The following is a 24,536-nucleotide window of genomic DNA, read 5'->3' on the forward strand; positions in this document are numbered from 1 at the left end:
TGACCACGCTGGACCCTGATCTCAGACTTCCGGCCTCCAGAACTGTGAGAAATCGATTTCTGTTGTTTACAAGCCACCCAGGCTGTGATATTTTGTGATAGCAGCCTGAACAGATAAGACAGGGTGACGAGACACAGGCAATGCCTATGGAGAGGAAAAGGGAATAATTAATCTTCTACTCCCCCAGCTCTCTGCAGGCTCATGACCTGGCGTGGGTTCTTGGGTGAAGTGGGTCAGCCCAGCAAACGAACCCTGTGTCCGACTGCCTGGTTTGGGTGCCTGGCACGGCTGTGGTGCTGACAGACTGATGAAGACAGACGCTCTTAAATAAAGAGCCTTGGGCGGAGGAGGACCAAGAGAACCTGAATCTGCTCAGGGCTCTTCCTTCACCACGAAAAACAACAAAAAATACCCCTCCTTCATTTTCATGCCTTCAGTTTCAAAGATACTAAGAAAGAAAGAAAAAAGAAAGTGAAGTCTCTCAGTCGTGTCGGACTCTTTGCGACCCCATGGACTAATGTAGCCCGCCAGGCTCCTCCGTCCATGGGATTTTCCAGGCAAGAATATTGGAGTGGGTTGCCATTTTCTTCTCCAGGAGATCTTCCCGACCCAGGGATCAAACCCAGGTCTCCCGCATTGCAAGCAGACGCTTTAAGCGTAACCCCAGGGGGCAAGGACCCAAACTGCTCCAGGGAGAATCAGCGGGGACTTCCTTAATCACTCAGAACTGAGTACAAAGAGGCATCAGCTTTTTACTGGACAATAGGGTCTGGTTAGGGAGAGAACACAGAGGCCCTGAGGGAAGGGAACACGGGGTGGAGGGGAAGAGAATGGAGAAACAAGGTCAGCCTTTGCCGGCTCCCCAGGTTTCTGCAAGCTGGTCCTGCCCTGGACGCTCAGCTGTTTGCTGACTGCAGCGGGAGGGCAGGCCCCTGCTTGTTTCTCCAGAGCGGCCCCTGAAGCCAGTATGCCGCCTCTGACCTGCTGCAGTCTGGGGACAGCCGGCCACTGGCTCACACCTGCTCTCAGCCTCTGATGTGGCTGAGATGACAGGCCTATTCTTTGCGGCCTTCGGCCTGGCTCAGCCTGCACTCTGCCCCCAAGCCTGCTTCTTACATGCTACACCTGGCCTTGCTTGCCCTTGACCTAGACCAGTAGAGACAAAGGGCCCCCTGTGGGCTGGGGGAAGGCTGGGGTGAAGTCCAGATGCTGAGGCTGGAAGCAGTAAGGACACACAGATTCTGCAAGGACCTGCTCCCACCCGGGAAGGTCCACAGCCCAGGGAATCCTGACTCCATGCTGTGAGTTCTGGCTCCCACAAATCTCTCTCTTCCAAATCCATGCCAAGATCCCGCCTTGGCTTAAAGTCTGTCTTCCCTGGTGGCTCAGACGGTAAAGCGTCTGCCTACAATGCAGGAGACCCGGGTTCAATCTCTGGGTCGGGAAGATCCTCTGGAGAAGGAAATGGCAACCCACTCCAGTACTCTTACTTGGAAAATCCCATGGATGGAGGAGCCTGGTAGGCTACAGTCCATGGGGTCGCAAAGAGTCAGACACGACTGAGTGTCTTAAAGTCACGGCTTAAAGTCTAGCATGGTAAGCAATGGTGGGTTTTGCCTGTCAGAATTTGTGCCCAAGTTTTCTTTGGAGGAATAATTTCTCCTTTATTCTCAGTCTGTGTGATTTTAGGAAGGCTCATCCTACCCTAAACTCCTGGAATCATCAGTTAGTATAGTCCAGCCATGGGCATGTGACCCAAGTTGCCGAGTGAGAATCAGAATGGGACTTTGGTGGAACCACCATAAAGAGCAGTGCTCCTTCTATAGGGGCTGCTAACTCATCAACTGTAAGTCCCAAATCGCTAGGAAGCATCTTTGCGCTTCACCATGTGGGGAAAGCTTGAGAATGAAGTCACCAGAGAAGAAAGCAAAGCTGAGAGCTAGAGAGACCCAGCCATGCCTGAAGCCATTACCCCTAAGGTTTTCAGTTAGGTAAGTCAATACATTTCCACCTTTTTCTTAAACCAGATGGAGATGGGTCTGGTCCTTGTCACCAGGAGGCTCCGTTTTTAGGTGGGTCAAAAAGTTCATGTCAGTTTTTCTGTAACATCATCTTATGAAAAAACCCACATGAATTTTTGGTCAACCCAATACATCTAGTTTTGCCATTTACTGTTGTGTGATATGAGACAAGTCAAAACCTAATTGAATCCCAGTCTCCTCAAACTGCAAAAGGGGCACAATAATGTCTAACTCAAAGGATTATCATGAAGAATCAATGAGCAAGTGTATTAAAGCATTTAACGTGGAGCCCAGCCCATAATAAATGTTGAACAAATGGGATCTCTTATGAGCTGACAAGTCCAGGTCAAGTAGGTGTGGGGTGGGGTGGGGCGGGGCTGGGGGCACCCCCTGGCCCGGCCCAGCTCCTCACTGGGCACATGGGGTCCAAGCGCTGCAGTGTTCCATGTGCACCCTGACACCTGGCTTCCCCACCCAAGGCCGAACACGAACTCCCTGCAGCATGTAGGTACTTTCCTGGTTCAAACCCTGCCCCCTAAACACACTGTGTTTCCCCCATGGCTGCTGTTTCTCCTCTTCCTCCATCCACCCGACTCAAAGAGCAGAGAACGTGACACAGTGGAGGCAGGATTACTCACTCCATCCACCCACCTTGGGCACTCTGGGATGACTCACACAGGTGCGGCTGCCCCTCAGCACTCTCCGCCCCCGCTCCCACACACTCAGGGAAACAGAGTTACAAAACTCCACTGGGGTTTTGTCACCGAGAAAAACCTTAACCCTCCTGCAGCCGCAGCACGCTTACGGTAAGAACCGGCACACCGATGAGGGAACAGCCATCTCCCAAGTCCTGGCGTGGAGAAGCCCACTCCCAGTGCAGGCCAGGCTGAAGGGAACAAAATCTTTCACTCCTCCACCCTCAGTGGGGCTGGGGTGGGGTGGGGGGTGGTTTGTAGGTGTCTGCCAGAAAGAAAGCACCAAGTCCTGGAGTATCAGAGGTTTTAACGTGTCTTTACTGAACCAAATGGAATTGAAGGTTTTTTGAATGGTTTTATAGAGCTATGGGACCAGAACAACTTCCTTCTTTATTTTCTATAAGAAAGCGCTTTTTGGGAAGGGAAATACAGGGGTTGCAAAGAGTTGGACATGACTGAAGCGACTCAGTACGCACACATAATATACATACAGCAAAGTGCATATGCATGTATAAAACTTAATGAATTTGACAAACTGAACCCACCTATGTAACCAGAACCCAGGCCAAGAGATGGAGAAGAACTTCATGGCACAGGAACAGATTTTAAGTGGGGTTTTTTTGGTACTTTGGGGCTGGCATGGATGTTAGACCTCTCGACTAACAGGGTGGGTCATATCTGTTGCAGAGAGGGGACACTAACACATTTATTGATTTTAGTGATATTTAATTTTATTTAAAAATACATGCTTTATCATTTAATTCAAGTTGCAACAAATTTAAATGCACGGTGAATGTAGATCCCTGATATGAGGGAAGTGTGAAATGTGAACATGTTTGATTTGTTAAGTGTCATTAATTAGACAAGGAATAAATTACCTACAAGCTTAGCTGTGGGAAGAACAGTGGAAATAGAAACAAAGCCTTTGAATTTGCTAACTTTTTCTCCCTTGAGTTGGAGAATACCCAGGGTGGTCTTTAGCCCTGACATAGGCTGGAGATACTTCATGAGCTATAAGGTCTTATTTTATTTATTTATTTGACTGAGCCGGGTCTTAACTGTGGCATATGGGATCTTTAGTTGGTGGCATGCGGGTTCGTTCAGGCCCCCTGCATTGGGAGCTCGGAGTTTTAGTCACTGAACCGCCAGGGAAGTACCTGTAAGAACTTAGTTTAGAGAAGCCCAGGTCTTACGAATTGCCGGTAAGGCAGCCAGCACCTAAGGATTTCCACCAGATATCAGCTCAGAGAAGGATGTTTGTCCCAGTGGCACATGGGTTGGCAGAGAATATGGGCTGCCCCAGCCTGATTCTGGGAAGAGAGAGAACATTGCAAGGTGGCCCTGAGCCTCAGGGAAGAAAGAGGTTTTGTATTAAAGATAATAGCATTTAAAGTGGCCATGCTGAGGACAAATGTCACTTGGGTACCACTGAGGTTCCTCAGAGTGCAGGCTATGGCCTCATTCAGAGCTGAGGTTGGACAGGGCTGAACGCACCCTGGCAGGTACTCGGTAAACCATATAATACTTACTCCAGTGGTGGGACAAGTGGCAAAGGCCGAGGGCATTGGCCTTCCCAGTCATGGTCACACGAGTCTGGTTTCACCTTTCGGCTGTATTTTTCTGTTCTTGGTCTAGTGGGAACATTAAGAGAAACTAAAAATCCAGGACTGTTGAGCTGCCAGCATCAGGACCAGAGTGTGGATTGTAGAGGTGAGAGGTCCAAGGTCTTTAAAATGTCTGTGTCCCAGGCACCGTCAGCTGCCTGAACATCAGGGTTCTCATGTGGCAAGTGGGATTACAGGGCTGGGGTGTGGATTAGAAACAGCACTTGGGACAAACAGCGCATATTGCTGGGCACACTGGCGAGGAGTGACACGAGACACCTACTGTTGCAGAGAAAGATGAGGATGAGTCATGATGTTTGGCCAACTGTCTCTAATCTTAAGTCCGCCTGATTTCCAATTCTACCCCCATCCCACACCCGCTCCTAGTCCTTTTTTCCACCCAGAAGCCCAAACATTTTTCAAATGAAATCTTTCCTGGGACTTCCCTGGCCCTCCAGTGGTTAGGACACCACACTTGCACTCCCAAAAGCGAGGGTTCAATCCCTGGTCGGGGAACTAAGATCCTGCATGTCTCTTCCCAGCGCACTGAGAATAAAATCTAAACTCCTCACCGCAATCAGCAGGATCTGACTCATGCCTCTCTCTCCATCTCATCACCCCAGGCCAGCGCCAGTCATGCGGGGATTTAATTAGCAACACAAACACATCCAGAGCCTTCTCACCTCGGGCCTGAATGCCTGCCATTCCCTCTCCTGGACAATTCCCGCTACCCTTTGCATGGCGAACGCCTTCTATCCTTCGTGTATCATTGCGAGACCTTGGCAGACCACTCTGCCTCCCTCTTCTCCCAGGGCTTGATTGATTCTCTCCTAGATTTCACTGAGATTTGAGTGATCTTGCCTCTTTATTTGCCTCTTTCAGTGAGATCCTATGTGGGGTCTCCTTTACTAACTATATCCTTAGGGCCCAGCAGAAGGACTGGCAGGCAGTGGCCCTTGGTTGACATTTGCTTCTGCATAAGTGTGAGTGTGTGTGTTAACACACTTTTGCTCCAGACTGTCTCTTATTTTCATACACACACACACACACACTAGTATACATAGCTCACCCCACACACACTGGGGCCTGCTGGACCAGACCGGGGCCGCAGTGGGGATGGACTCACCCTCCAGGATCCAGACAGAGTGGGGCCAGAGAGTGCGGTTAGCTCAGAGCCCAGCATCAGGGCCAGGCGGTCCCCCACTCCGTGTGGGTGTGGGTGCGGCGGGCGTGGTGGGCAGTGGCTCAGCACCCTCCCTCTGGGAGCCCGGGAATAAAGGGCCCTATTCAGCCCGGGCAGTCTCAGCTCCTCCCTGCCAGGGGAGGCTGCCCTCAGGAAAGGGGACGGTGGGACGCTGGGCAGTGCTTCCCGGCAGGCTCTCCCTGTGGCATGGCCCACAGCAGGGACGGAGGATTTAGCGGGGAGCAGGCAGTCAGGGATCCAGGGCCTCTGGGGCTTGAAGAGACAGAGCAGAAAGGCTCAGCCAGATGAGGAGGCTGTGGGGCAGGCCAGGGCAGTCCTGGTTCAGCGGGCGATGCTGAAAGGCCTGGTTCACTGTCGATGCTCTGAAGCAGAGGAAAATCCCCAGGATGTGGAGGCCCGTTGGATAATTGCCGCATGACCACGAGCCTGGCTGTGCCAGCCAGAGGGGTTCTTGTCTGGCAATCTGGGGGTGGACACTGTTCCCAAAGCCGGCTCTTGTTGGGCTCTGGCTCTGTTGGTAGAACTGAGCCCAGACAATCAAGTCTCTTCAGCAACCTCCTACCAATATCTTCCTTGATTCCATCACCTCCTGCAATGGAGGTGAGGATGGTATAAATAATAGGTCACATTGACTGAGTAGTTGGTGTGTACACAGCACTGTGCTGGGTACTTTGTGTTTATTCTCTTATTTGATCTTCACATCAACCTATGATCTAGGTAACTGGGTACTGTTCTACTCCCATCTTACAGGTAGGTAAACTGAAGGTCAGCAAAGTTGAGCGACCTGCCCAAGGTCAAACAGCCAGTAAGTGGCAGAGCTGGGACTGGATGTGTCATAGTCTCTGTCTTTGGCAGTCTGAAAGTTCCTGGCCTCTTAATTCTTTGACTGTGTTCCTTCTTTTCTGTGCACGTTTCCCCGGGTGGTACATCCTAACACTACTCCACCCTGTAAACATGGTCAGGATGCATCACTCACTCACTCACTAATCATTCAGCTTTCCCCAGTGTGTGTGTTGACTGCGGGCTGGGACGTGGTGGTGAACAGTATGCACAGCACACGGCCCTGCCCTCACAGAGAACACGGTCTGGGTGGGTAATGTGCTGCAGTGCCATCAGTTATGATGGGGACATACAAGAGGGAGACAGGCCTGAAAGGTGATAGGAATGCCCCAGGGTAAGGGTAGGGGAAAGAATGTTCCAGGAGGATGGAAGAATGTGAGCAAAGGTCCAGAGATAAAAGAAACCAGCTAGGGTGAGTTCAGTGTGGCTGGTGGAGTGAGAGAGAGAAAGAGTGTGTGTGTGTGTGTGTGTGTGTGTGTGTGTGTGTATAAAGTGTTGGGAGGTTATGAGATGTGGTACTTGAACAGACAATGGTAACAGGGGCTCAATCACATGGACCACACAGCAGAGGAGAGCCACTGACATTATACATTTCAGAAACACACGTCCCTGAACTCTTATGGCCACAGACCACAGTTTACACCTGGGAAGACAATCCCCTTAGACCCTTCTGAAGCCCTTCTCCCTCAAGTCTGAACCCTGAGGAGACACACTTGTGCAGCACGCATAGCACAAACTCAAACCTGTGTTCTCACCAGTATCTGTACCTACCACAATCCAAACAGATCCCGGGGGGTAAAACCAGGAGATCCTGGAGGTCATTGTGTCCAGCCCCCTCACTTTCTGAGGTCAAGGCTGAGCACAAAGAGGGCCATGTCTTGCTTGACTTTGCAGAGCAAGTTAGCAGCCAGGCTGGGACTCGGCAGGACTTGGGCTGGCAGCCTGGTTCCAGGGTGGACTTTGTAGTGTCTGCACTTAAAATTTACATTCCCCAGAGTCCCCAGCTCAGCTGTTTTTCTTATTTCCAATTTTTACCCCAATCCTAACCCAACAACAAGGGCTGCCACCATTGACACCATCTCACAGAACTGAGGACTCAAAGGAGCCTGCGGTAGTCTGCCTTCAAGGTGGTCTCCGGCGACTCTGGCCTCCTGGTCCTCACGCCTTATATCGTCCCCTCCCACAGTGAATAGGGCCAACCTGTGGGGCCAGTAGGACACTTTGGAAATGATGGTGTGGCTTCCAAGACTAGGTTAGAAAAGGCATTGTGGCTTCCTTCTTGATCTTGCTCTGGGGTCACTCACGGTGTGAAAAGACAGCTGTTGAGTCGTAAGGACACTCAAGCAGAGGCGCACTTAGGAAGGAACTGAGGCCTCCTGGCAGCAGCCAGCACCAGTCTGCCAGCCACAGGAGTGGGCCACCTCGCCAGTGCATCCTCCGGCCCCAGCCAAGCCTTCAGATGACATCTTGACTAAAAGCGTCATGAGAGAGCCCAGGTCAAAACCATGCACCTAAGCCATTCCTGAACTCCTGGCCTTAGAAACTGTATGAGATAATAAATGCTTACTGTTTTATGCTGCTAAATTTGGGGGAGGGATAATTTGTTATGCAGCAGTAGGTCACTGATACAGGGCCTCTCTCATACAGAGAGAATGAGAGTCCCTGGGTTAACTGAATCAGAGATATTTGGGGTATTGACTATAAATGCAGATTCCTGGGGTTTACCCAGATCCTCTGAATTAGAGAGAAGGGTAAAAGTCTGAATTTTAAATAACCCCCCCCCCCACACACAAGTGAATCTCATGTAACTTTTAGGCTTAGAAACACTGAGCTAAGCTAACTTACTTTACAGATCTAAAGAGGCTCAGAGAGCTGGTGGTCTGATCCTTATCACATATGTAAGTTGAGGCAGGCTTGGGTCAAGAATTAACACTGGATTTCTGGTTTGGTGTTCTTTCTACTTATTTCCTCCTTTGTCTATTCCATTTTGCTTTTTTGACAAGTGTGGGCTTTGTTTTCTTTTTCTTTTATTTATGTTAAAACACTCACAAAGAAAAAGTGAAAGTCGCTCAGTGGAGTCTGATTCTTTGCGACATTCTACACAGTTCTATACATTCTACAGACATTCTATACAGAATTCTATACAGTCCATGGAATTCTCCAGGCCAGAATACTGGAGTGGGCATCCGTTCCCTTCTCCAGGGGATCTTCCCAACCCAGGGAAGATCTGAAGAAACTAAAGCTCAGAGGTATCTTCTGACTTTCCCCAAGTCACAAAGTCCTGGAGCCAAAGCCAGATCTGACTCCAGGCACTGTTACCTTGCTTCATTGAATGCGCCTGGTCACAAAAAAAGATTTAGCAGAAGATAGGTGCCAGGGCAGCAAACAACGAGGGCATTTCTAGAGCCCGGAAAGAGAAATGAGGTCCCAGCAACAAGTCTGAAGTATCCCAAGAGACATCGAGCAGACCAACAGGGCTTGCTCACTGCCCAGGCCATCGTGATTTGTGACTGTCTACTGCTGGGCAGTGTTTGTGCCTCCAGATATTTGGGGGCAGTGTTATTTATAGGCCACGTTTCTATTTATAGTTTCACTGAATTTCTGCTCACCCTAGCTAGATTCCACTCCCCCACCCCCAGAATGGAGAGGATAAGAACTCTTTTACCAGTTGTGTCAGGGCAAAGGTGAAGGTCAAGGCCTTGGCTGTGTGTGCAGCCTTTCAGCAGGAGCCCTTCATGGGGAAGTATTCAAGACAAGGGGGCTTTCTACGCTTTCCAGAGGAAATGGGGGTTGGGGGGGGACACAAAGCTCGCCTTATACAGAGACAGACGCATTCTGCCGACACAGTAGGATTTGAGGTGGGCCTAGAAGACCTCTGTTCCTCTAAAATGTTTTCCCTTTGCATATTTCACCACTAGGCACTTGTTCTTTTGGTCCTAATGGCTATTAGGTGACGAAATGTTGAGACTGCTGTGTGTGAGAAAACCTAGACAGTATCAAGTCCAGGAATTTCACAGGTGGAGAAACTCAGGCTCAGAGAGGTGCTATGAGCTGTCCTCATGGGGGGATCTGAATGAATAAGATGTGGTTCCTGCTCTTCAAAAACTTCAGTTTTCAAAATACCCATGATCAAGGAAGAAGGAACTGAAGTCCAGAGGTATTTTCTGATGCTTGCCCTAAGTCACACACTGCTGGGACTAAAGCCAGGTCTGATTCCTTTCTGAATAAATGGACTTCCATTATCATACACAGGAAACCATCTCAACGTTGGAAGAGTTGTCAGGCACAGCAAAAGAAACTGTGGCCAGCAAAGCAGGCTCAGAATTTCTCTCTTACCCAGTTTTATGAATGAACAAGTAAAACCAAGTGACATTTCCTAAGGTTCTATTTGGTGCTCCAAATGAAAACTTCCAGGGTTTCAGGGTTACATAGAAAAATAAAGGTAAAGTGGGATTTCTTTATTATTTTTAGTCCCCTGGTGAACCATGGTTTAGAAAACAGTTATCTGTGACAATTGTCACTACATGGTTACTTTATAAATTTTTGTTCACAGAGTCAGCTGGCACAAGTCATTCCTTCTGGGTACCATGCATGCAATTCCAGCATCTAACACTAGGTGGCTTGTTGAAATTGGGTAGGTTAAGTGAAAAGGGAGAAAGTGCTATCTAGAGAAGACCTTAACTGTCGGAACACTTTATCAAAAGGACAACACTGACCAACCTCTAACTGATATAATTTTAAAAACACATAATATGAAACTTGATACAAAATCTAAAGAAATGCAAACACTCTGGTGTGGGTGGCAAACCCTTTCTAGCCAGTGAGTCTTCATCTGCAAAGTGTGGTTGCTGTCATTGAAAGAGATGAATATAAGCACATGAAACCCTTTGCACAAAGTTTGACAAAAATATGTACTTAATAAAGAGTAGCTATAATCCTTAAATATAAATCTCTCAGTTACAACTGTTAATTTTGTTAAAAGCTCTAAGCCTACGCATAGTTCCTCAGAAAGCTGTTTGCAACTTTTCTCCTGTAGCCAATTCAACAAAAAAGTACCCCTGGGCTACTGGGCTTAAGTGTGAACTCCTTCTGCAACAAGCCTTACTATTTAAAGAGAAGAGCTCTGCCAACTACAGAGATCTTACTTAAGCCATCTTCATCAATTACCAACTATTAAAGTTGTAAATTTATCTTTCAGATCAGAAACAAAAAGCTGAGAGTAAAAAACTTGCCAATCAGAGAAGACACCAAATAACCAGTCACTCCTTGTCTCAACTCTCCTCTTCTGGCTTGTTCTGAAATTTAGGTCTGCAATAACTGTTTTATAAAGAGCAAAAGATACTCCTTTAGAATCTCAGTTTATTGTATTTTATTATTTTTTTTTGTCTTTACCTTTTTGCTGGAGATGCCTTAAAAGAGACCCAAGCCTTTTCCCCTCCTAACAGTACAACACGACTGTGCATGTAGACTTTAGATACCATGCTATCATCAAAACCACCAGTGAACGGTTCCTGGGCTAGTCTCTCCCACCTCCCATCTCCAGAGAGACTTTTGAAACAAAAACCTTAGCAATCACCTTGGCCCCAAACTTCACCCCCTCTTGAAGGGAGGGGAGAATGTTTTGACTTACTGACGAAGTGTGGCTGGGGCTTGAGCACTCTTCTGGTTAGGCTGGTGATGGGGGGAAGAGGGCTGTGCCATGACATACACCCCCATTCCACAGGGACCCAGAAACAGGCAGGCAATTCAGGTATGTGTAGGGATGTGAGATCGACGAACCAGCCCTCACGGGTGTGATGCCTCGTCTCCCATGCACCTCTACTTTAGGTCAGACGTTGGCTTACCAACACAGGGCCAGTGGTTTATATTACGTGAATGGCCTGAATGTAACCAAACACCCAGGAAGTGCTGAAGACAATCAGCCAGTCTACCGAAGGGCTCCATTAGACCTTAAAACAGTGCTTCTCCAGCTTTCCTACACTTACAAATACCCTGTGCATCTCATTAGAATGCAGACTGTAACTCAGTGGGTCTGGCATGGGGCCAAGACTCTGCATATATAACGAGCTCTCCGATGAAGCTTCGCTGCTGATCTGCCAGCTATATTTTGAACAGCAAACCTTGAAATGCACAAGACCGCCTGCAAGACCTCACTCTTGGAAAGGAGCAGAGAGGGATAGCTCAGCCTTTTGTGTCGAGCCCTGAACTAGGACTCACCAAGTCACCATCAAGTATTGAGTGCTGGCTGTATGCTTCATGGATAACACTTCATCTGATACTCTCAACAGCCCTAGGGGAATTTAACAGATGAAGAGTAAGGCTAGCTCTGGGTCACAGGCTAGGCTGTGGAGAGGTTGAAGTGAGGCCTCCAGTGCTGACATGCAACACGTTCCAGCCTCTGTCATGGGAAAAGCACAGTTTTGGACAACAAGCACCCAGGTGTGAACACAGAGGTGTTTGAGCCCAAAGCTGGTGTTTGGAACCACCATGCTCTGGGGCTGGCAGAGCTGAGGAGTCATACGGTATAGCCTTCAGCAACGCAGCTTTGGAAATTCTCCCTGAGATCTGCCCCGTTTGTCCTCATTAAGTGGAAATCCAGCCCCTGGGCTCCAGCCTGGGGAGAAATAGAAGCGTGGCCCTTCTCCCTCCCTCCCTTCCCCTAAAGAGTAGGGAGAGGCTAGTGCTGCTAGCCCCATGCCCACCCCTTGCAGTGCCCTCGCCTCCTCCTCAGCTTTCTGAAGGTGCATTCAAGTGAACAGACTTCACCTTCAGGCCATGCCAGCCCCTCAGGCCCACTGTGGTCTGGAGGCCGGGCTGCCTGGCATCCTGGGGCCTCCGCAGTGGACACCAGTCCTTGCAGCCGTGGAGGTGAACGGGGAGGGGTGCTCTCAGGGCCCACAGCTCGGAGCCAGGCGGCCCCTGGATGAATGGGGCATCAGTTCCTATGGGCCTGGGGCGTCTCCAAGAGCTAGCTCAGTTCTCGCCAGGGAAGAGCTCTGGCTCAGGGCTCTGGCCTTGGGCTGGGTCCAGTCAGGGTGACCTTGAGCAAGCAGTGGAGGGGTCAGGCCAGGGACACCATGGAGATCTGCCACCAGCACCCCTTACCTCCTAAGGAGGGGGGCCCTGAGCTCCCTCTCAATGGACCTCAGTGTTCCTGCACCGCCACCACCCCTGCCACCCCTCCTAACCCCTGGACCTTGAAGCCAGAGCGCCTAGTGCCCAGAGGCTCCTGGGGAGGGAGGCTGGTGGTGGGACTCCCCACCACAAGGCAGCTTTCATATGTGCCAGAGGCTTCAGCTAGCTCAGAGAGTGGGGGAAGTTTCCTTTCACCCCAGGGTGAAGTCCAAGGCCCACGCTGGGGGAAAGGTCCTGGGAAAACTGGGTCTGCATCTCGGGCGGGGCTGCCCCCAGTAGAACCTGCACGTCATCAGCCGTTCTCGATCCCTCCCTCACCCCCAGCTCCAGTCCATCAGCGAGGCTTCCTGGCTATTCCTTGAAATACATCTCAGGCCTACTTCCCTCCACACCATTGCCCAGTCCAGGCGAAGTCAGCCTCCTCTCTTGCTGGCCCCATCCAGCCTCCATGGGTCTCCCCACCCAACGCTCCCTTTCCCTTCCAGTCTATCCCAGATGCTCAGCTGAGAATCCTTTCAAAACAGAAATCAGATAATGGATCCTCAGCCTAAAAACTTCAGAGACCTCTCACCACACTGAGGACAAATTCCCACCCCTCAGTCTGGCCCAGGACCATGGCACAACCTGGCTGGGTGTGGCAGCCACGCTGAAAGCTCACTGACCAGGCTTCTCATGGTGCCCCACCTACCCACCCACCCAGGGGCCCAGCACCTGCTTTCTTCTCCAGCCTCAGCTGCCCTCTTGCTGTCTCACCTGTATCACACCTGAGCTCAGGTAACTGACCCGGCATTTACTGATAGTGCCACTCCCAGGGCACACCGGAGTGCCCTCTAAGCAGGAGTGAAAGGATGTGACCCTCAAAAAAGAATGTTTGTGCATGGGGTAAGCAAACCATTTATTTCTAGAGAGGAAGAGGTGGGGAGATCAGGAATGTCACAGAGTGGAAGTCAGTGGCCTCTAGTGACTTTGCCAACATGCAAAGATGCAAGATGACCCTGGTTGCTCTACCAAACTTCTAGTTTTCTGTGTGCAATGTGCCACAGTGATGAGCAAGAGTTACACTAGAATCCAGGACTCTGGCTCCCTGCCCAGGGCACATTCTCCTGCACATTATAATAGGCAAGCTGACTGAGACCATGGAAAGAACGCATTTCTGCTTAGATCAGAGGCTTCTTGTGGAAGATACCCCAGGACACACTCCACTGGGGGCTGAGGGTTTGGGGTGGACGTTCAAGAGCCTGATTCTCTTCTAGAATTATCTCTGGACAAGAAGATACATGCCACGTGGTAACAAAGTGACCTGACTTTTGCCTTGGTCTGGAAATGAGGGAATGACAAGGGGGAAGGACTAGGGGGCCTGATCCACGCTGACATTTAAAAGTAAAAGGAGCCCTTGAGTGACTGCCTTCCCCAAAGCTCATTACCTCCAGGGAGACCTGGCTGCCGTGAAGCTGGCGACCCTGCTCTGTTATCATGGCGTCAGGTCCAGAGATGCTCAATCTCCCCCCACCTTTCTGCCCAGATCAACCCTCTGGATCTTCAGCTCTTCAGAAAGGAGATCTCTGCAGCTTTGCAAGTAACCGCAGGGAAGGCGGGAGCAGCAGGAAGCGCAGCTAGGACTGCTCTGTGGCGCTGACTCAGCACGTGTCCTGCAGCCAAGCTGCCCGAAGGAGAGGCAGGCTGGGAGCCCTGGAGCCTCTCCCTCAGCAGTTTACACCGTGAGTTCTAGGCCCTGTATGCTTGCACCGCCGTCCCAAGCCGTGATTAACCCATTTGACAGATGAGGAAACCGATCTGGGAGGCCTGTGAGTGGGCCACAGTGGCAGACCTCACGTGCTCACACACGCGTGTGCTCCTGGGCAGCTCTGCCGCAGCAGACACGCCGTGGAATCCTTGGTTCCACAGTTCCTGTCTGCCTGGTTCACTGTGGCCACTCCACCCCCACACTCTCCACCTGCTTCACACACTTCCGGCTGTTCTTAAACATCCACACTCAGCCTGCTGGCCCCTCAGCCTGGCACCCTGGGCTCCGATCTGCCCACGTCTGGCTCAGTTCAGGTGTCACCTCTGTAAGGCGGCCTTTTTGGATCACGTAAGCTCAGGTGAGGGGTGTCACCTGTGGCTCAGTGGTAGAGAACCCCTGCAATGCAGGAGACACAGGAGGCAAGGGTTTGATCCCTGGGTCGGGAAGATCCCCTGGAGGAGAGCATGGAAACCCACTTCAGTATTTTTGCCTGGAGAATCCCATTGTCAGAGGAGCCCGGAGTTTATAGAGTCACAAAGAGTAGGATGTGACTGAAGCGACCGAGCATGCATACACACACGGAGCCCCAGTAGCATGACCTGGCTGCTCTTCTTTCTGGCTCTTATCGCTATTGGAAACTGCTCACTGGTTTGCTTCCAGACTCCCCCTCTGGAAGGTGAACTTCCTGAGAACAACGGCCCAGTCTACCTTGCTCTTGGCTACATCACCAGTGCCTACAGCTGGGCCTGGCACGTAGTAGGTGCTCAACTAATACCTGTGGCAGAAACAAACACGGAACACTCTTCCACACAGTGTTCAGAACCATATGCCAAGAACAGGCCTGAAAACCACCCGCCCCAGATTACAGAGTTGACAGGATGATTTTGAGGGCTGGGGGCAGTAATTACAGCAAGAGAAGACTCAGCACTTCCAGAGGAAGTAGAGGAAAGTTGCTTTTAAAACAGCACACGGTGCTGCTCAGGCCTATAATCTTGTTGATCTTTTGGAAACCCTGGCATTACCAGCAGACCCTATTTTTCCTTCGGCATCACATAGAACGTTTGCCTTTCCCTGCCATCCCAGGTCATTCATGGGGCTCAGAAACCTTTCAGGCCATCTTCCCTGGGGGCTGCAGCACCTGCCAGCATCTCTGAGCCGCTGATTCCCTCGCAGCCCTCCAGGCTCTTTAGGGAGGGTTTTCTCAGACCCGCTGGGGACCAGCAGAACCACCGACAGCCTGGGGAGAGAGCTGACTCTTCCCCACGCCACGGACCAGCTCTAGCTAAACACATCCCTCCCCCTTGCTTCCTTCTGAGCTGGAACAAACACCGGATCTCCTGCCCAGGGCTCTCAGGGGGCAGGGAGAGGAAGGACTCGGAGCCCGTGATTGCAATTCACCCAGCACCTACCCTGCAATGGGGCCCCAGACTGCCTCTTCACTAAGGGGCCAACATGTAAACTGGTGAGCGGGTACTGAAGGACGAAGCATGCTTGCTTTCTAAAAATACACCCCTCTAAGCTCGTGAGGTCATGAGGCTGCCGGCAGCCTGGCAGCACCTCTCTGATTAAGGTGATAGGCTCACTTTTCTTCCTGAGCTATTTAGCTTCTCCACGCCTCGCCAACCCAGGAGTCTATATACTGGTGGGGGGGACCGACTCTGATATGAGGGTAAAGGGGCTTTCTGGAAGTTCAGAGGCCAGCACCAGCCATACAGAGACAGAGATGGCTTGCAAGTGGGAGGAGACCTCACACAGCCTTTGCCAAGAGAATTGACCTCTTTCTGCTCTGCTGCCTGGCTTCTGAAGCCCCTTGGTCCCTGGTCGGAGTGGTTTGCTTTTTACATCAGCAGTTACACATTCTACTTCACTCTGTAATGATCATTTCCTCCCCAGGAGCCTCCTTGGGCTGGCAAACTCAAGATATACAGGAAATCTATTCCAATCCCAGAATGGGCAACAGGAGATGAATTTTCCACAATAGTCTTTTAAAACAAGGCATAGAGTTCCATGTAAACAGTAGGCTGCCCTGAGAGACTGCTGACCCCATCATGCTTGGCCCAGTGTCCTAAAGAACTTCACTTCTGTCCACCCCTCCCCAAAGCAGAAGACCTCAGAGATGCATTTGTGAGATAATTCTCTTTGATTCTCCTGCATTTCTGTGTCTTGTCAACAAAGCACTGACCGCCTTTTGTTCTGGATTATCTTTTCAAAGGTGCTTGTAGAGCAAACAGTTTTAAAAGAGAGGCGGTGTCTTGCTCTGGAGCAATCAGTAGGTTTGCATAGAGCCTTGGGAGATTGGGACAGTCTCTCTCCAGAGCCAAAGGAGTAGGTTTGCTTACTGCCCATTATAAAAGATGTGGGCTCCTTATGATCTGGTTCGTCTCCTATAATGTAATGCACTGCAGGTGCAGGCATTGTTCTGGGCCCATGGGGCCATGGCCTAAGGGACTTGGAGGCAATGGGAGCTGATGCCAATGTCCTGATGCTCATGCCGCTTGCAATGCCACCATGAAGTCTTTTGTCTCTGACCCAGGAGTCTCGTATTTTCTGCTGGCATCCAGGAGTCTGGGGTAAGCTAATGTAATTGGCTTGAAAATATGGTAAAATCCCAGATCTTACTCTAAAATCTCAAATCTGGTGGACTAGTGCTGCTCATACTGAGGTCAACACTGTTGACCAATCTCTGAGTTTCAGGTCTGTTTCCTGAAACTTGGGTCTGTTTCCTGCTTCCAAAAACTCAGAAGAACTCCCAAATTATAAAAATATACATAAACCAAGAAAATAATTACTTTAATAAAAAGTATGCTCTACTTTGCAAAAGGGTTTATTATGTGTCTCTTTTACAAAAATAGCATTTAGGATACCTAAAAGATGATATGATTTGTCCCAAAGAGAAAAATTTACAGAGAAGTTTTTAGGAATAAGCCTTAAGATAAAACAAGGTTCACTCCTACTTTTCTGTTAGAGGTGTGAATGACAATAGGTCAGGATTGGGAGTGGAACTTCTCAGGGACGATTGTCAAACCGCCGTCTCCTTCCCAAGGATCAGCTGGCATGCTTGCTTACTAGCCCTCTCTACCTCATTATACTAAAAGTCAATTTCTGGAGTCTGTAATTGTAGATAACTGAGTCATCAATTTCCTGGGTTTGATAATGTACTGTTGTTACATAAGATATTTCTACTGGGGAAGCTGGGCAGTGAGTACACAGCTCAGCGGCTATGTGATGACGTAAAGTGTGACCTTAAATTGGGACTAATGCCACCTAGCCTGTAGTTCGGTAGTGGAATTGGAGGGGAGGAATACAGAGTGCCTAGGAGTGTTACAAGGCTCCCCAGGTGGTGCTAGTGGTAAAGAACCTGCCTGCCAAAGCAGGAGACGTTAAGAGACGTGGGTTCAATCCCTGCGTCGGGAAGATCCCCTGGAGGAGGGCATGGCAACCCACTTCAGTATTCTTGCCTGGAGAATCCCATGGACAGAGGAGCCTGGCAGGCTATGATCCATGGGGTCACAAGAGTTGGACATGACTTAGTGACTAAACCACCAAAGGTCTATGAGCCTCCGGACAGAAGCCTGTAGCCAGAGCACAGCAGCTGGCCTAATGCTCCAAAGACACCCCTAGAACCCTTGCCTGGGCAGCAGAAATGCACATCACGTCCCAGTCACCTCTAAAGCTAAAATCAAGGCGCCTCTGGAGACCACAGGGGTGCCCTGCTTCCTGCCCTTGGATTCCCCTTGCTCTGAGATTCCAGGCAAGGAAAAGTGCTGGCGGAGCTGTTCCTGAACCTGGCTGCTGCCCTCCCGGCTGCCTGCCGGAGCACCAGCTGCTGAATTACCTCAGCGTCTTTGAGCACTGAGGTTCTGCTGAGTCGCCGCCGCCAGGGCTCAGCCCTGGGGAATCAGCAGGTGACTGCAGACGCCCTCTCCAGAGGCAGGGAGGTGGGAACAGAGTTTCCAGCTGGTGTCAGGTAATATAGTCTACCTGTAGGCATCCTTTCCGGGGCCCCTTACCAGCTGATGCTCCCACCCTGCGCTCTGTGGGTGCTGGCTACTAAAGGCTCACAGCTCCTCTTCTGCAGGGGTACGCCCTCAGCCCTCAAGAGCACCTGTCCACATTTCACACTGCTGGGAGAGGGGGCAGCTCATGATCACAGTGACCGATATACTACTATGGGGAGTATAAACATTGTCCCCTAAGATGCGACAACTTTGTGGTGCCGTCCACCCTCCAGAGCTCCTCACGGGGTCAGGCTGAGGCCAGACTTAGCTGACCCCGTACCTCGGTCCAGTCTTCCTCTTTCCGGGGCTGCTCCCCTCACTGACCCAGGATGCTTACCTGAGAGCAGTCCTCTGAAGTCATCTTGCCTAAGAACCCTCATCTCAGGCTCTGCTTTCCAGAACCTGACCAAAGGCAGGCAACATTCATCACTGCCCTTCTCTGAAACCCTCATTTCCTGGGGGAGCCCCTTCGATTCAGGGTTGTAGGGTGGCTTGGGAACCCCCAGGCCCACTCCAACCCTTACTTGCTTGGTTCTGCTTCTGTTGGTTTTTTTTTTTTCCTTCAATCTTTCTCCTTCCTCTTTAAGCTAAGAGCTGAGTAAAGCCTGAGAGGGTGAAGGTAACTCCTAGTGAGTGAGGGAAAAACCAGTAACAAGGCCTGGGGATCTGAGGGTGGGATTCCAAATGACCAACAATGTCCATTCTGAAGTTCTGGAGAGCAAGTGAGCAAAAGGGAGGATCTGGAGAGAGAGCTCTGCTGAAGGAAGGGGAGAAATGCAGAAACACACAAGAAAAGGAAACTTCCTTCAGGATGGAGGGATGGGGTAGGCATGAGGGGCCAGTCAGTCTCATTCCTCTAGACAATAACACACACGATGCACAATATCCTCTCTTGGGGGCTGGCCGAGTTCAGTGCCTTCTCCTAGGAGTTGGATATTTTGGGTGGGGGTGGGGGTGGGAGGAAGGGGCAGCCTTTTAAATTAACAGTTGCCATTTATTGAGTACTCACTATGGGACAGGCACTGTGCAAAGTATTTCATATGAATTCTTTTACTCTTCACCCCAATCCTAGAAGAGGAACCTGAAGTTCAGAGAGGTCTCTGTCCTGCAGCAGGAGGCTTTTGATGCCTTGGGCTCACAATGAGCTCCTTCTCCATCAAAATTGGAATTTCAGGGAATTCCCTGGCAGTCCAGTGGTTAGGACTTGGCACTTTCACTGCCAGGGCCTGAGTTTGACCCCTGGTCAGGGAACTAAGATTCCGCAAGCCGAGTGGCATGGCCAAAAAAAAAAGGAATTTCACAGGGATAGGAAGGGTCACATCCTACCTTAAGTGAATCTATGATTAAGGCGTAGACCTTCCCTCTCTCTTAGCTTGAGGGTTCCTTTAGATGAAGGAAACAAATCCAGATCTCCCTGGATTCACCCAGTCACCCCAGTCCCTGGCCCTGGGCACTTATTCCTGGGCCCCACACAGGCTGAGCCCCTCATAAACACCCAGTGAGTAAATAACAGTGAAGCGCTTTCTCCCTGGGTCGCTGGCCACAAGTGGGGGAGAAACTGGTTCTTCTTGATAAACAGGCAGCCTTCATACCCCGAAGCCAGGTCCACTCAGCAAGAGGGTCTGGCACTGGCTTCCTAGGCTCTTGGACACCTGTGTCCACAGCATCCTAGCTGGGCTCCCAGGTCCTTGGTGGGCGGAGAATCTGACTGTACTGGAGAAACATCTAAGGTCACTACAAACCTGGGTGTTGGATGTTCCAATTCCCTCGAGGCTCAGTGGAAAGCCAGGCAGGGTGCAAAAGTCCCCCACGTTAACTCCTGGGCTGGGAAATAGAGGCAGCCTTCTGCCTCCATGGAAGGGGCCCAGGGCTGAGATTCCCAACACCCTCACTGACTTGTTCTCATCTTGTCTGTTCTGTAGGATTTAGAGGTTCTTTTTTTGTAGCTAAATCAATTCTCTACAGCTTTACCATTAAAGGGGGAGGGCAGGCGGCAATACCTGCTCTTGTCTTTCACTGATTTTGAGGATGGAGGTACATTTCTTAGAGAAGAACCACTCTCTGGGGGAGCTGCCCCTCAGTAGGTTTTCAAGTCAACAAGCAGGTACTAACCATGGGCGGGCCACGTGCCAGGGATTAAAGAGACGCAGACCTGCTACTTCAATGGCCCCACTGATCCCCGTCATCCTGGAGGCTGGCCCAGGGAGGGCATGGAGGGTGAAGACCAGTGGAGGGCAGCTCCCCAGGAACCAGCCCAGCCCACCAGCCTGGGGAAAGACAGGGCATCGGAGAGCCAGCAGGCAGTACCACACGCAGTTCAGGGCACAGAGCCCAGTTTGGGGCAGGAGACCAAGTTCACACCTCAGCTCTGCCACTTTTATCGTCAGTTACTTAACATCTCTGAACCCCAGCATCTTCATCCTTCAAGCAGAAATTATAATGCATGCCTCAGTTTGGAGATTTGTATATGATCACAAATTTAAAAGCACTTTGTAAGCTATATGTTCCTATACCAATTGAAGACATCACAGTAATAGCAGGTTATGACATACCCCAGAAGAGTCCCTCTCGATTACACAACATAATCAATTGACTTGAACATGCTCCAGAATGGTGTGATGGTTAATGGCCTTTTGTCCAGACAGACCTGGGTTCAAATCCCCTCTCTGTCAGCTCACAGGCTGAGTTATGTAAGCTGGCAGCGCCTCGCTGGGTAACTGTGCCAGGAAGACTTGAGCAGGGTGGGAGGCAAAGTGTGCTCAATTTAAGGTTATCTGTGATTACAATGGGAGCCAGTGGAGAGTTCAGTCTGCAGTTTTTCATTCTTTCATGGGAGAACTTGAGCTCTCTATGCTTTTTATAAAAAGGACACTGAAATCCCGGAGCTGAGAAACTCCTCATAGGTTACACAGTCCAGGGCCAGCAGAGGTAGGACAGGCCCCCGTGAAGACAATGGCCTTCAAAATCAGAGACTTCTGATCCCCTGGGGGTTGTTAACATGCAGGTTGCTAGGCCCACTCCGGCCAGAATTCTGGTGGATTTGCCAACCTTCTCTTGGCCTAGAGAATGCCCTGCTCCAAGGGTACCCCCATCCCATCAGCAGGGACCATCCCAAGCTTACCTGGGAGGAAGGGGATGATTCTTTGCTTGGGGTCCTTCTGGCCACCTTCAATGGGAAACTTATCCAAAAGCTGCATCTGAGAAGCCAGACAGAGGGACAGGATTCAGAAGACTGGAACTACTCCGCTTTCCCAACTCCGTTCCACTGCTCCCGGGCCCCACCGCCCTCACACGGATGAGTGGTGCCTCAAATCCCTCATTTCACAGACGATTAACAAACCACATGGGGCATGAGTGAGTGCAGGCAGAGCTCTCTGTGCATCAAAGCGGGTGTCTGAACCGTCTCAAGGAGGCCTGAGGGTGCAGGGAGAGGTGTCCAGAGATGCCCCTGAGTGAGGCCGGGGTAGGGGCCAGCAAGATTTCAGGCCAGGCTGCAGGTGGGGTTTCTAGAGGCTTCTCTGGACCCAGTTTTTTTTCATATGTCATATGCTGGGTAAGCTCTTTAGTCACACGTCATCCAACCCCATCCCCCGCCCCGCAACCCGGGCCAGGATGCGGAAGGCCCCACCTGATACATCAGACAGACCACCCACCTTCCAGAACCGCTCTGCAGAAACAGACCCAGATGTTATTTTAATTGCAAAACCAAGTCTAGCCCCTTGTCCCCTCCTCCGTCTCCTACCTTCCCACCCTGAGGTCGCTGCTGTTTTTCCAGGGACAGACCCATTGGAAGAGCTTCCAGGGTTCTGGAAGAACAGCTGTTTTTTCTTCCGCTATTCTGGGCTGAAATTCTGTATAAACTGGAAAAACACACAGGAGACGGGATGGACGAAGCCACGGCCCCTGTATGTGTGTGTGCGCGCGTGTGTGTGGTTAGCCTCCCTCCCGAGGCGAGGGAGGGCAGGAGGTGGGGCGGAGTGGAGAGTCGGACCCAACCCACTGCCCCAGCTGTGTGACCCTGGGCCAGGCTGCGAGCTTTTGCCTCATCAGTAAAATGAGGAAGATCCCTCACATGATGACTGAAAGTTCATCCCTTCTTTCTAATATTAATTAATATTTACTGAGCGTCTCCTTAGAACAGTGGGCACTTAGAAAATCGGTAGTAAAGAAAAGAGACAAACTTTCTGCCCTCAGGGAGTTTATATTCTAGTTGGTGAGAACACACAGTAACCAAATATGTGTTATGTTGTGGAGATACGTGCTATAAAGAAAAATGAAGTAGGATAAGGTGGTGGGGCAGAACAGGAGGAAACGGTGATATTATATAGCATGAGGGAAGCCTCACAAATCAGATGGCAATTTGGCAGAGACCTGATGGAGGTGAGGAAGAGAGCCACAGTGGAGGGGGAGAATGGTCCAGGCAGGGAAGAGCCAGTGGCGTGGAGGCTGGAGAGGAGTGCGCAGGGCTGGAGGTACAGGTAATGGGATCCAGGCATAGGCGGATCATGCAGAGGATGGCTGGAGCTACAGGCAAGTGAAGGGGCCACACTAGGGAAACAGGAGGTCACTTAGGAGTCAACTTGGATCAAACTGCTGCCTTGGAGGTGGTGAAATGTGGTCCTATGCCAGATTTGACATGTGCGTGGTATGTGTGCATGCATGTATGTGTGTGCACACAAGCCCGTGTGTGCACATTCCCATCTACCCACCTGCCTGCCCAGTTCTAACACATGATCTTAGGATCCTCTCTTGCACAGCCATAATCCAACATACACAGGCTATTTAGAGCCCACATGTGAAGGGTGGGTCGTTGTTGGATTCCATTCAAAACAACACAACTACTGCACCGTTATTAACTTTCACTTCCCTGAACACAGACTAAAATTTAACAAAAGCTGGCTCATGGGTTTTCAAACCCCAATGTTGTAAGTCCACCTCTCTAACATTTAATAATTGCCTGCTACATGCAAATACAGACAATGGACCATAACACTATAAACTTGTACTTAGGATTTTTTATATTGATAGATTTTCAAATAAATTCTACATGGTAGAACTCTTATTTTTTTTCTCTCCCCATTCCCTCAGCCATATTCTATTTTGTAATTTTCTTTCTGTATTACACAAGTAATTCATATTCATTGAGGGGAAAAACTAGAAACTACAGAAGAAGTAATTGGACTGACTCATTGGAAAAGACCCTGATGCTGGGAAAGATTGAAGGCAGGAGGAGAAGGGGATGACAGACGATGAGATGGTTGGATGGCATCACTAACTCAATGGACATGAGTTTGAGCAAGCTCCAGGAGTTGGTGATGGATAGGAAGCCTGGCATGCTGCAGTCCATGGGGTCACAACGAGTCAGATATGACTGAGAGACTGAATGGAACTGAACTGACAGAAGCAGTAGATAAAAAAGAGAGCAAGGGTCACTTACTATCCTTCCCCCTGAAAAAGCAACATTAATATTTGGGATATATATCCTTTCCATATGTGCATGTAGATAAAATAAACTCATCAATGCATTACACAATGTAATGGCATTGTCTCATGTCAGTGATTATTTCCATACTAGCATTCTTAATTGTGACACAGAATTTCGATGTTTGAATGGGCCATGGTTGATTTAACTACACTCTACTGTTGGATGACATGGTTGGATAGCATCACTGACTCAGTGGACATGAACTTGAGCAAATTTCAGGAGATAGTGAATGACAGGGAAGCCTGGCATGCTGTAGTCCATGGGGTCGCAAAGAGTCGGACGTGACTGAGTGATCAAACAACAACTACTGTTGGATATTCACTACTTACACATAACACCAGAGTGAACACCCTTTCCATGTACCTATGTACACTTTAATACTTTTTCTATCTTTTGCTTCATCTCATTGAAATCTATGCAAATCTATAGGTGCCTTAAATCTCTTCTGGAAGAAGACTGAGGATAAATAGATGGATATAACTAACGTGCTATAGGCCAGGCCTGGGGCCTCTGAGCAGCAGCTTCATAGGATTTCTGAGAAACGGCACATAGAGGATGGGGAGAAACGCAGGCCCAGCTCAGTGCCTGGTGTAGAATAATTTGCCCTCATCAGATCACTTTTCTCCTGCAAGAGGGAGGCTTGCTGTGCCTGGCAAGCCAAGAGACTTGCCCAAATTGCCCTGTCTCTTTGGGGCTCGCAGGAGTCAGGCTACAGAAACTTTAAGTTGCTTACCTGCTCTGGTCTACATTTGTTCGCTGACTGCTAAATTCTTTTTCAGACCTAGGATTTTGAGATTCTCACCAACAATG

General features: G+C 50.0%; 1 protein-coding gene across 2 annotated transcripts in view; it reads right to left on the bottom strand.

Annotated features, from left to right (window-relative positions):
• Positions 1–24,536, bottom strand: part of SH3PXD2A (SH3 and PX domains 2A) — a 248,330-nt gene that overhangs the window by 129,086 nt on the left and 94,708 nt on the right. For both annotated transcript variants that reach the window (XM_065923260.1, XM_065923258.1), the window contains exon 3: positions 21,363–21,438. In XM_065923260.1, coding sequence (XP_065779332.1) covers positions 21,363–21,438 — 76 coding nt within the window. The remainder of the gene's footprint in view (positions 1–21,362; positions 21,439–24,536) is intronic.

The sequence above is a fragment of the Muntiacus reevesi genome, chromosome 2 (assembly GCF_963930625.1).
Source record: "Muntiacus reevesi chromosome 2, mMunRee1.1, whole genome shotgun sequence".
In the NCBI taxonomy this organism is placed as follows: domain Eukaryota; kingdom Metazoa; phylum Chordata; class Mammalia; order Artiodactyla; family Cervidae; genus Muntiacus; species Muntiacus reevesi.